The sequence below is a fragment of the Delphinapterus leucas genome, chromosome 13, assembly GCF_059928025.1.
Source record: "Delphinapterus leucas isolate spDelLeu-1000000601 "Yukka" chromosome 13, BTC_Dleu_Yukka2, whole genome shotgun sequence".
NCBI lineage: Eukaryota > Metazoa > Chordata > Mammalia > Artiodactyla > Monodontidae > Delphinapterus > Delphinapterus leucas.
In genome coordinates this window covers 74,662,453-74,674,472 of record NC_143141.1, presented here as the reverse complement: position 1 = coordinate 74,674,472, position 12,020 = coordinate 74,662,453, and the positions used below count along the sequence as shown (strand labels likewise).

Here is a 12,020-nt window from a genome sequence, read left to right as displayed (position 1 = left end):
TAACATTCTGAGCAACTGCTAAACTATTTTTTCAACGTGGCTGCACCATTTTACATTCCCACCAGCAGTGTATTAGGGTTCCTATTTCTTCACATTCTCAACAACACTTGTTATTGTCAGTCTTTATTTCAGCCAACCTAGTGGGTGTGAAGGGGCATCTCATTGTGGCTTTGATTAGTCATTTCCCTAATGACTAAGTAATGTTGATCATCTTTTCACATGTTTATTGGCCATTTGTATATCTTCTGAAATGTATATTCAGATCCTTTGTCTGTTTTCTCCTGAAGTTAACTTAAAAAAAAATTGTGGTGGGCTTCCCTTGTGGCGCAGTGGTTGAGAGTCCGCCTGCCTATGCAGGGGATACCGGTTCGTGCCCCGGTCCGGGAGGATCCCGCATGCCACGGAGCGGCTGGGCCCGTGAGCCATGGCCGCTGGGCCTGCGCGTCCGGAGCCTGTGCTCCGCAATGGGAGAGGCCACAACAGTGAGAGGCCCGCATACCGCAAAAAAAAAAAAAAAAAAAAAAATTGTAAAAAAACACATAAAATTTACCATCTTAACCATTTTAAATGTACAACTCAATAGTGTTAATTATATTCATATTCCTGTGATCTGCAAATAAAGAGTTTAGCTTCTTTTTCCAATATGGATGCATTTTATTTCTTTTTGCTGCCTAATTGCCCTGGCTAGGACAGCCAGTACAATGTTTATATAAGCAGCAAGAGCAGACATGCTTGTCTTGTTCCTGATCTTACAGGGAAAGCTTTCAGTCTTTCACCATTAAGTGTAACATTAGCTATGGGTTTTTCACAGATGTTGAAGAAATTTATCAGATTGAGGCAGTTACCCTCTATTTCTAGTTTGCTGCTTGATTTTTATCATGAAAGGAGGTTGCATTTTGTCCAATTCCTTTTTCACATTTATTGTGATAATCATGTATTTTTGTCCATTATTCTAATAATATGGTATTATATTGATTGATTTTTGCATGTTGAACCAACCTTGCATTTCTGGAATAATATACATTTGGTCATAAACTGATGTATAATCTTCTTTATATGTTGTTGAATTTGGTTTGCTAATATTTCATTGAGGATTTTTAAGGCTACATTCCTAAGGGATATTGGTCTGTAATTTCTTTTCTTTTGATATCCTCTTTTTTGTTTTGTTAGGTTTTGTTTTCATATCAGATAGCATAACACTGGCCTGACAAGAATGAGTTCGGAGGTGTTCATCCTCTCCTATTTTGGCAAATGTGTCAAGGCTTGGTATTAACTCTTTAAATGTTCAGTAGAACTCACCAGTGAAGGCATCTAGGCCCGGCCTTTTGTGGGAAGGTTTTTTTATCACTACCTTAATCTCTTTACTTATCACAGATTTATTCAGATTCGTTGTCTCCTCCCGAGTCAGTTTCAGCAGGTTGCCGACCACCATATCCTAAGTAGCTGTTCAGTCATCTTTTTATCATTTTACTTTTCTACATAGAACTTATCATCATTTGATACCTTCCTTGTTCACTTATTTTGGGGATTTTGTTTTTAAAATGTTTTTATCCATCTGCCCCCTTTAAAACGTAAGCTCCGGACTTCCCTGGTGGCGCAGTGGTTGAGAGTCCGCCTGCCGATGCAGGGGACGCGGGTTCGTGCCCCGGTCCGGGAAGATCCCACATGCCGCGGAGCGGCTGGGCCCGTGAGCCATGGCCACTGAGCCTGCGCGTCCGGAGCCTGTGCTCCGCAACGGGAGAGGCCACAACAGTGAGAGGCCCGCGTAACGCAAAACAAAACAAAAACAAAAAAAACCGTAAGCTCCATGAAGGCAATGACTTTGTCCTAGCCTTTTCTAAGTAACCCCACACCTACAACAGTGTCTGCGAGGTAGCAGGTACTGAATTAGAATTTGCTGGATAAACGTATAAATGAGTTAATGAAGCTGGCAGCAGAAAGTTAAGGGGGTTCCTGTCTTAAGGTTTTTGTTTTCTCTGTGTAAGAAAAGAGGTCATCTACTGAAAGACAGGGAAGAGTTGGGGTAGATGGTTTAAAAAGAATGGAGACTTTATTCCTTTATGACTTTAACTGACCACTGCAAAGAATGGAAAAGTAAGGTGATCAGAGAAATGCAACAGGGTTGCAATGCTGAGCATCAACATGTAGTTGGTGATCATGAAGCTTAAGGTAATACTAATCTGTCCCATTGTATGGATTTCTCCAGAAGTACTAGAGAAAGCAGATAAATTAGCTCATCCATGAATTTCGTTGACAGAGACATGGATAAAAAAGTCACAGGACAATGGCGTTTATGGTACAGGAATGAAGGGCCATATCTAAAATGGTAAGGAGAGAAGAAAAAAGAAGCAAGGAATGATGGATAGAGAGAGGAGACAGATCAATGGATAAAAGGCTGGAAAGAGATTAAAAAATGATCTTAGTGAGAGTGGTTGAAAAGTCAACTGGAATGATAATGGGATATCAAACGAGAATAGGATGTCGAAATCAGTGATTTTGGAAGTAGGAGCAGTTGGAGGTGGTGAAAAGGTCTAGGGTGTAACTGAGGGAGCAGACGTCTGATGTTCAGTGGAGAAGAAGAGTGTCAGAGCTGAAGAAGTCAAGAAACCATGTGGCCAAGGTCTTAAAAGGTTTGACTACAGAGATGCAGAAATCATCATGAGGTGACCATCAATCGGGTACCAAACCATCCAGCAGTGAAGGAGTATGTCCAGAAAGGACGGAGATAATACCACCAGAAAAGAAGAAGGATAACAGGGCTAAAATGACATGATCCTCAAAGCAGCATCTTGCTTGTATTTTTTTTTTTAATCTAAGAGACTCAGGGTGTAAAGATCTAGAAGTGGCAGGAAGGAATACAAGAAGGAAAATAACCAGGGTGACAGCATTCACAGAAATATAAGCTGACCCTCAACTTATAATTGAGGTTAATCCTCATCCTTGTATCGGCCTTTCCTCTTTGAATGTAGGTGGAAACTGTGGATATGATAAATGATCACTCCTCTGATTATGTTATACAGCGAAAGGAAGATTACCTTAGGTGGGCCTGGTCTAATCAGGTGAGCTGTTTAAAAGCAGTATTTTTTTCTGGCTGGTTTCAGAAGAGGTTTCAGAGAGATGCACTCTAGCTGGCCTCGAAGAAAGCCAACATCTATGCTGTGAACTGCCTATGAGGGCCACATGTCAAGGAACTGCAGGTAGCCCCTGGGAGCTGAGAGTCACCCCTGGCTGGCAGCTATCAGGAAAACGGGGACCTCATCATCACAGCTGCAATGAGATGAATCCTGCCAACAACCAGTGAGATGACAAGAGGACCCTCAAGCCCAGATGATAACTACAGCCTCAGCTGACACCTCGATTTCAACGCAGTGAGACCTACAGCAGAGAATCCAGCCATGCCATTGCCTGGACTTCTGACCTAGATAACATATTTCTGCTGTTTTAGGCTGCTAAGTTTATGGTTATTTATTATGCAGGAAACGAAAACTAGAACAGTGACCATAAATAGTTTACCCAGGATAATTGCAGTTTACGCATGTTGTCCCTGCATAATTAACAGTGTCCCCTTCCACTCTCACATGAGTCTGGATTATATGCTAATTTATACGGTCACCCTAACAATAATTTCACCTCCCAAACCCTAAGGATTCATGTGGATGTAGGAGAATAGATAGCCACCACCTGAAAGGGCTGCGAGAGAAGTGGAACACCTATAGGAAAGCCAAATTTCTATCAAAACAAGGGGTTAAAAGAAATGCTTAGACAGCCCCACTACTGGGCATATACCCTGAGAAAACCATAACTCAAAAAGAGTCATGTACCACAATGTTCATTGCAGCTCTATTTATACAATAGCCAGGACATGGAAGCAACCTAAGTGTCCATCAACAGATGAATGGATAAAGAAGATGTGGCACATATACACAATGGAATATTACTCAGCCATAAAAAGAAACGAAATTGAGTTATTTGTAGTGAGGTGGATGGACCTAGAGTCTGTCATACAGAGTGAAATCAGAAAGAGAAAAACAAATACCGTATGCTAACACATATATATGGAATCTAAAAAAAAAAAAAAAAGGCTCTGAAGAATCTAGGGGCAGGACAGGAATAAAGATGCAGATGTAGAGAATGGACTTGAGGACACGGGGAGGGGCAAGGGGAAGCTGGGACGAAGTGAGAGAGTGGCATTGACATATATACACTACCAAATGTAAACTAGATAGCTAGTGGGAAGCAGCCACATAGCACAGGGAGATCAGCTCGGTGCTTTGTGACCACCTAGAGGGGTGGGATAGGGAGGGTGGGAGGGAGACGCAAAAAGGAGGGGATATGAGGATATATGTATATGTACAGCTGATTCATTTTGTTATACCGCAGAAACTAACACACCATTGTAAAGCAATTATACTCCAATAAAGATGTTAAAAAAAAAAACCCAAACTAAACAGGTCAGAGCCACAGTGGGCAGGTCTCAGCAGTTTTTCTGAGGAGTGTGGGGCACTGACCTAAGGGACTAGATTTTGTAGCTTTTGTTTGGATTTTCTTCATGTGTGTATCTTACCTCCTGCTGTAACTTGCTACAAGTAGGTATACCGTTTTATGCCTTTAAAAAAAATAGTCCTCCTGCCTAGTTTTGCACCAGGTACAAAGTAGCTATTTAACTATGACATGTAACTATTTAGAACTGAACAGGGGCATGGCCAAGAAGTGTACCTTTTCCTCAATGAATACACATTATCTCTTAGAATTCTAGAGATGTGAGGAGAGGTATGCTGATCACATGAAAATGAAACATTGCTTCTGACAAAGTCAACAGTCTTAATTGTTCCAAGTCTATAACAACATAATTTTCTGACTCCTTAAAGTAAATGATTTAATATCATCAGTGCCCAAACAACTACACTGGACATATGTGAGTTGCTCATTAACATTTACTTTAAAAAAAGCAATAATATTAATAGAGATTGTGAAACAAATCCAATACTTTGTCATTTATAGATTTTGAAGAACGGGATAAGTAACTTTGTGCAGAGGTGGAGTCTGCCATCTGCTGGGAAGAAAGGTGAAATTTCCATGTCGTCAACTAAGTTATAGAACTACCTCTACTGACAACAAACTGTACTGTGGCACGAGGGTATTGTGCATACACACTTCCTGCCATGGAGTAGTAACCACATGGGAATCGGTCAAATTTCTCTTGGTAAAGTGAAGACAAGAATAAGTGGACCCCTGAAAGTAAGGCAAGGGGGAAGGCAGGGAATGGGAGCAGTCTTGTTTACCTCCAAGCCCTCCTTGCGGATCAGGAAAGGGTTAAGAGTTTCCGCTTGGGAAGATGAAAAGGTCCCAAAGATGGATGGTGGTGATGGTCGCGCAACAACGTGAATATACTTAACGCCACCGAACTGTACTAATGCGGTAGAAAAGCATGACAGTCTCCATGGCTGGACAGAAATCCTTGATCAGAATGTAAGGCTTTATCCGCTGGGTGGCAGACTGTATTTTCCAAACATAACTGCAGGGATCTCTCTCACCACCCTTGCTCCACTGTGATGGACTTGACCACCACCCCAGCATCATGAGATGAAGTCCCTGCTCCTTCCCTCCAGCCTTAGAGACTGTGACCAACAGAATATAGCGGAATGTCGCTGCATAACTTTACAGCCAGGTAAGACAAGGTCTTGCAGCTTCCCCATAGCTCTCTAGGGATGCTGGTCCTCCAGCTGCTTCCTCCGGTGATGCTCTCTCTTAAAATAATGTCTCCATGCTGTGAAAAGCACAAGCCACATTCAGAGGCCCACACAGAGGTGGGTCCTGTCGACCATTCCAGCCTTATGATCTGAACAAGGACTTCTGTTTAAGTGGTTCATTCAGTCACAGAGACTATCATGCTTTCTATTAAATTATACTTTTAAAAATAATAACTTATTCAAACTATGCATAATATTTTGTAGGATTTTTATTGCCATATTTAAATGATTCAGATTTGGAGGAAGATCCTGATACAGTGCTGTTGTTGGTTTTTTTAAATCACTGTTAAATGATGTTTAGCCCAAACCTTCCCCATCTCAGCAGATGGCAATTCCATCCTTCTAACTGTTTGGGACAAAATCTTAGAGCTTCCCTGGACTCCTTTCCTCTCACAAGCCACATCCCACCCATGAAGCAGATTTATAAAGTATATCCTAATTCAGCTCTTTTCATCACCTCTACTAACATCCTACCATATCTTGTCTTAATTACTGCAATCATCTCTCTGAAATGGTCTGCTTCTATCTTTTCCTTCCACTGTTTACTCTTTACATGGCATCCAGACTGATCATTTTAAAATATAAATCAACTCAAGCTATTTTCTACCCAAAGCTCTACAAAGATTCCTCCTTTCACTCAGAGTAAAAGCCAAAGCCCTTACAATGGCCAGCAAGTCCCTTGTCACCTCTCTGACCCCCTCCCTACAGCTCTCCTGCTGCTCCTTCTGCTCTGGCTACTCTGGCATTTTTGCTGTTCCCTGAATTCACATGCACACTCTTGCTGTACGGCCATGATCCTGAAAACTTCTGCTCCTCCCCAGATGTCTGCAGGCAGACATCTAAGACTTTGCTCAAATCTCACTTTCTCAACAAGGCCTATAAGATTATCCCCACTCCTACCCTTGATTCCTTTTTCTGATTTCTTGCTCATGTGAGAGTCCAGTGTACACTGGAAGAGGGGCTCTCATCCATGAATTCAGGGCCCCAGCCTCCCTTCATCTAAGGACTCTGCCTCTGTTAACTAACAGAGATCCTTTCATTTGGGCTGGTGTACATAGGGAGTGGGAAGGGCAAAGACAGAAAGAATGGAGAAGACACACCTGCTTTAAACTACCTTGACCCAGAAGTAACACAGATGACTTCCAAACAAATTCCATGGGTAAGAACTAGTCATATGGCCCATCCGGCTACAAGGAAGATGGCTATATAATCTAGTTATATATATCCAGAAGAAAAGGAAAACATGGATACTGGTAAGGACTTCTAATCACTAAGTATCTTTCTGCTCACTTTCACTACACAAAGAACACACTCAAGCCTCTCCCACCGCCCAGAAGCAAACCTGAAGTCCCATCCAGTCAGCACATCTAACCACAAGTGCAGGACCTCTGGCTCTGCCAGTTTCCTTCATCAAGACCACGTGCAGCTCCTTAAGACACAACCTATGAACTTAAAAGGCATGTTATTTGCACCTGCTCTCCCCAGTCCCAATATACAAGAGTGGGAGGAGAAGGTTCTTCCTTATCAAATATTCTCCTTGGCCATGTGGGCTCTGGTACACCCTCCTGAGGGGCCGTAAAACCTTCATAACCCACCTCTTTCCAGGGCAAGTTCTGGGTCCTTAAAAAGTGATTTTATAGCTGTAATAGTCAGGCTCATGGTTCCATTGCCAACAGAATTCCGTCAAAAACTTAGCAGGCCTTTGATCTATTTGTTTCCAGTCGGTTCCATGTGCCAGTAACCACACACAAAGTTCTTCCCCAGACATGCCTCCATTCCTCTTGCTTTCAACTAACAGAAGCCACCTGGAGGCCACATGAAACAATAGGTCAGCAGTTTCCAACTCTGGCTGCAAAACAGAATCTTGGCTGTAGAACAGAACTTTCAAAAACTGCCTGTGTCCGGGTTTCATGTGCCCTGGACCCATTAAATCAGAAGCTATGAAGGTGGGAGCAAGATGATTCTGATGAGCAGCCAGTAAGAACTACACTTCATCTGATCTTTGCCACAGGACTGTCACTTTTTTTTTTCAACTGAGAACACTTACTAGGTCTTTGAGGCTCAAAACCTCTCTCAACTCTTATCTCTTGCTCCCTAGAAATAGTCTGTTTTTCCTTTCACTGCCCCAACTCTCAGAGCTTTCTCTATTCCCTTTCATTTTTTGCTGGAAAGCTAGCCAATTCTTTCCTAAGCTCATCTCTTTCATGTAATACCTTACCAATAAGAGTCAACACACACTCTGACCTTTTCCAACATCTGACCTAGAGTTCGCTTGGCATGAAGCAAGTCTTCCAAGTTATCATCGATGACAAATTTACTAAATTGGTCACCACTGCAGAACTTGGGTTTCTGTCTTTCCCAACTCCAGTATCAGTGTCCTCATCAGGGTGCTGCCTGACTGCTAAGCCAACGAAACAAATGTTAAGGTTCTGTTTTAACAGAATTCCACTTCCAGTTCCAACCACTGTAGCAAAAACTAAAACCTCAGTAGCTTAACACAGAGCTTCGCCCTTGCTTCCATCAGAGTCACACAGGTTGTCAGGATATTCCTCTCCACCCATTGTTCAAGGACCCAGTTTCCTTTCATTTTATGGTTTCACCCTCTCTGGGTCCTAATGAAATTCTCTCCACTAAGCTGCCAGAGAGGATAGAAAAGGCACCCAGTTATTAACTGTCTTGTTCTGGGAAGAGATATATCACTCTGATCACATTCCACTGGTAACAGCTATTCACGTGGTCCTTTTGGATACAGCGGGGCTGAGAAATGTAGTCTAGATGCGTGCCCAGCAAGAACAGGAAAACAGCGATGCCGATGAGCCCTAGTGGTCTCTTTAACACCCTTAAAATCTAACTCCACCAAGGCAGGAATGTTTGTCTAGTTTGTTCATAGATGTATCTCACAAGCCTCTTACAGTGCCTGGGACACAGCAGGTGCTCAAAAAATATCTTTTGAATAATGAATGGACAGAATGAATTACAGGTATGGTACCATATGGCATTCTTTTCTATAATAAAGACAAATGAATGGATTGATGAATAAAAGAATGGTGAATTATACTGCATAGTTACTTAGATAAAACATTAAACAGAACTTTTAGAAAAAGCAAAATAAATTTCCAAGCACCAACACTACACATATCAAGTCTACAATGCAAATTCATATACAAACTGGTTAAATGCGCACTAAATTCATCTGTTGTGAACACAGAGAAACATTCATTCAAAATTTTAGTACAAACACAGTGGACAAACTTCAAAGACATTACTATTAAACTGATTACACATTTTTTTGTTAGGTGGAAATTTCTTTACCCACAACAGCCTCAAAATTCATCCATCTCTTCCTCAAAGAACAAGGGCACTGCACACAGAGTCCTAGTCTTAAAAACAAGTCACACACAGACACGTAAAAGACCTTACCAATATGCATCTACCATCATAATGCAAATATTCATCAAAATTCAGAACTAATACATTTATGATACCAGCTTCAAAATTATGCATGCTGATAATACTTGATTTTTCCTTAACTCTTCAGTCACTATAACAAAAATAAATTAATAAACTAGAAAAAAAAACAAAGCTGAAATAAAAATAACAATAAATGGCGATAAGACTTACTTCACAAGAGTGCTGTGAAGATCAAACAGAAAGATAAGAATTCACTTGTGATTTCTGTACTTTCCTTTATGTATGTTATAGATCAACAGAGTATATGAAAAACTGCTTTGTAAATCATAAAGCAATATTCAAACAGTCACTTATCTTTAAATAAATATAAAATTCCCATTTCTATAAGGGTTTTAAATTAGCTAAATGAGCAAGTTCAAACTAAGGTGAAAAAGAAGTTCCTCATCCTCCTAGCCCCAACATCTAGAAAGAGAACTTTCAGTAGATACATTCCAGAGAATCCAATCATTATGAAAGGTAATAAGGCAAAGAGCTTTCTCAGTGTAAAGAGTTAGACTCTAAACAAAAAACAGTTGAAAAATATTAATAAGTCATTTAACACAGCGGGATACTTGTACTTTAAGAAGAAGAAAAAGTAACAATTTGAAAATCTATAAATTCTCTCTAGTCAATGAAAAAGAGAATAAACTACTGGGTTTTATTTTTTGTTTTCCCTTTGCTTGTTTAAAAAATTTAAAATAATGACTCCTCAACCAAAAGAAATATTGGAATCTACAACATAAGACCCAGGATAGGAGGTTCAGTTTAACAAAATTTTATGGGTTAGCTGTCACTGAAAAGCCATCTAATAAAAAATTATCTCTAACACATTATCAGAGATGTAGGAAGTATATACTTGATTAAAGTTTGTTTCTTGTTTTTAACTAATCCCTGATATAAACTTATTTGCTTTTCTCTTGGTTGAGTTTTAAGACGGTTAACTAGGAAAAAAAAAGAAAATAGAAAAAAAACCCTGCTTATTGAAGCTTTCTAATACTTAAAGTCTAGTAGGATGACCGGGCTTAAGAACCTAGATCCTGAATTATACTTATGACCCTATATATTTTTCTACCTTTTAGCAAACCAACCAAACAAACAAAAGCTAGAGGAAAAGGATTTAAAGCAAGGCTATAGCGATTTAGGAAATAAAAATATGACATTTTTTAAACTCTGGAAATAAACTGAGAGAAGGGAAGAAAAAATGATTGATGCTAAACTTGTTACATGATTTATAAACACCACAGAAAAATCAGACATTGACCTCTACCCAAATACTGTTATTTAAAAGATTGCTTTTGAAAGTAAAGACATCAGTGTGGCAATTGTAAAATATAGTATCTACCCAACTTTAGAGAGGCAAAAATTTAACTCCCTCATCTCATGCAGCTTTCTCTGCAACATTTAAACCCTATAAGCATGAATAAAGTTTGTTGAAAAAAAGAGCTTTAAATCTTCCTTAAAGTTCAGAGAGTAAGTCTTCTGGGGTGGGGGTGGTACCCCCTTGTACAATTTTAAAAGAAGACATTTTTCGGGCTTCCCTGGTGGCGCAGTGGTTGAGAATCTGCCTGCCAATGCAGGGAACACAGGTTCGAGCCCTGGTCTGGGAGGATCTCACATGCCGCGGAGCAACTAGGCCCGTGAGCCACAACTACTGAGCCTGCGTGTCTGGAGCTTGTGCTCCGCAACAAGAGAGGCCGCGACAGTGAGAGGCCCGCGCACCGCGATGAGGAGCGGCCCCCGCTCGCCGCAACTGGAGAAAGCCCACGCACAAAAACAAAGACCCAGCATAGCCAAAAATAAATATTAATTAATAAAAAAAAAAAAAGAAGACACTTTTCACTGGGAAAGGGAGCACTGCAACATTCCATTTTACTGAATAAAAGGGACCACGTCAAAGGTCATAATATCTCCATCTCCTAGAACTTTAAAAACTCTCCTTTTCAAATCAAGTGATGAAGCACAACATATCTGCAAGCCCCATCATAAATGTAAGGGTTAATATTTTATGACACCACATCCTTATTTGATAGGCATCTATCAGAAAAGTGGCCCTGGTGCTGTTACGGATGAAACAGATAACTGCTGGGGACACAGACTGAGACACAAAGCAGTTACCCAAGAGGAATGCTCCTTCATCTGGTGCTGGTTGCTGTGAGGGCCATTGGCATGGCCACGCCAAAAGCAATTCTGGCAGAGCTGGTAGTTGTGGCACTGCTGGCATCGGTACCGGAAACCCATCATACTCTCACACCGGCAATAGGAGCACTCCACGGGGTGGAAGACTTGAGGGATGAGGGCGGGGAGGAGAGGGGACCAGAGGGAGAAAGAAGTCATTTTCATTTGGAGAATAAAGTCAGTACAGCGGAAAACCAAATTTAACATAAAAGCAAAGGTGAAAACAAAACTAGAAGTGAAGAATCTAAATTGTCTTCAATTTAGTTAATCTAACCAGCCATTCACTGGAATAAAAAGAAAATAACAAAATTTTCCATTTAGAATAGATTACAATCCACCTTAGAAAACAACCAACTGCCTTCTTTAAAATGACATTTGTGTCTCAAAGTTTAGGTAAACAAACCAGTAAGGAGGAAAGACACCCTCATTCCAAAATTTCTCTTCCAAACCTATTTTTTTTAAGAGATGTATATTGTTAGTTGTGGACATATGTTTCCTTCACTAACATAAAATCTGTGAGAGCCAGTACGCCATGCTTTATGTCTCTGCTACCTGCAAGTGGTATTTCACACAGTCCTTTGGATTGAAGGCCTCCCAATGTTTGCTGAACTACATACTACAGGGACTTCCCTGGAAGTCCAGTGT

The 12,020-nt window shown here is 40.7% G+C and overlaps 1 protein-coding gene across 10 annotated transcripts in view; it reads right to left on the bottom strand.

Annotated features, from left to right (window-relative positions):
• DTNB (dystrobrevin beta) overlaps positions 1–12,020 on the bottom strand; it is a 244,825-nt gene that overhangs the window by 143,407 nt on the left and 89,398 nt on the right. For all 10 annotated transcript variants that reach the window (XR_016395508.1, XM_022574276.3, XM_022574279.3 and 7 more), the window contains exon 8: positions 11,316–11,482. Coding sequence is in view for 9 of the 10 variants with exons in the window: in XM_022574276.3 (XP_022429984.1) it covers positions 11,316–11,482 (167 nt within the window). In the remaining variant the exon portion in view is untranslated. The remainder of the gene's footprint in view (positions 1–11,315; positions 11,483–12,020) is intronic.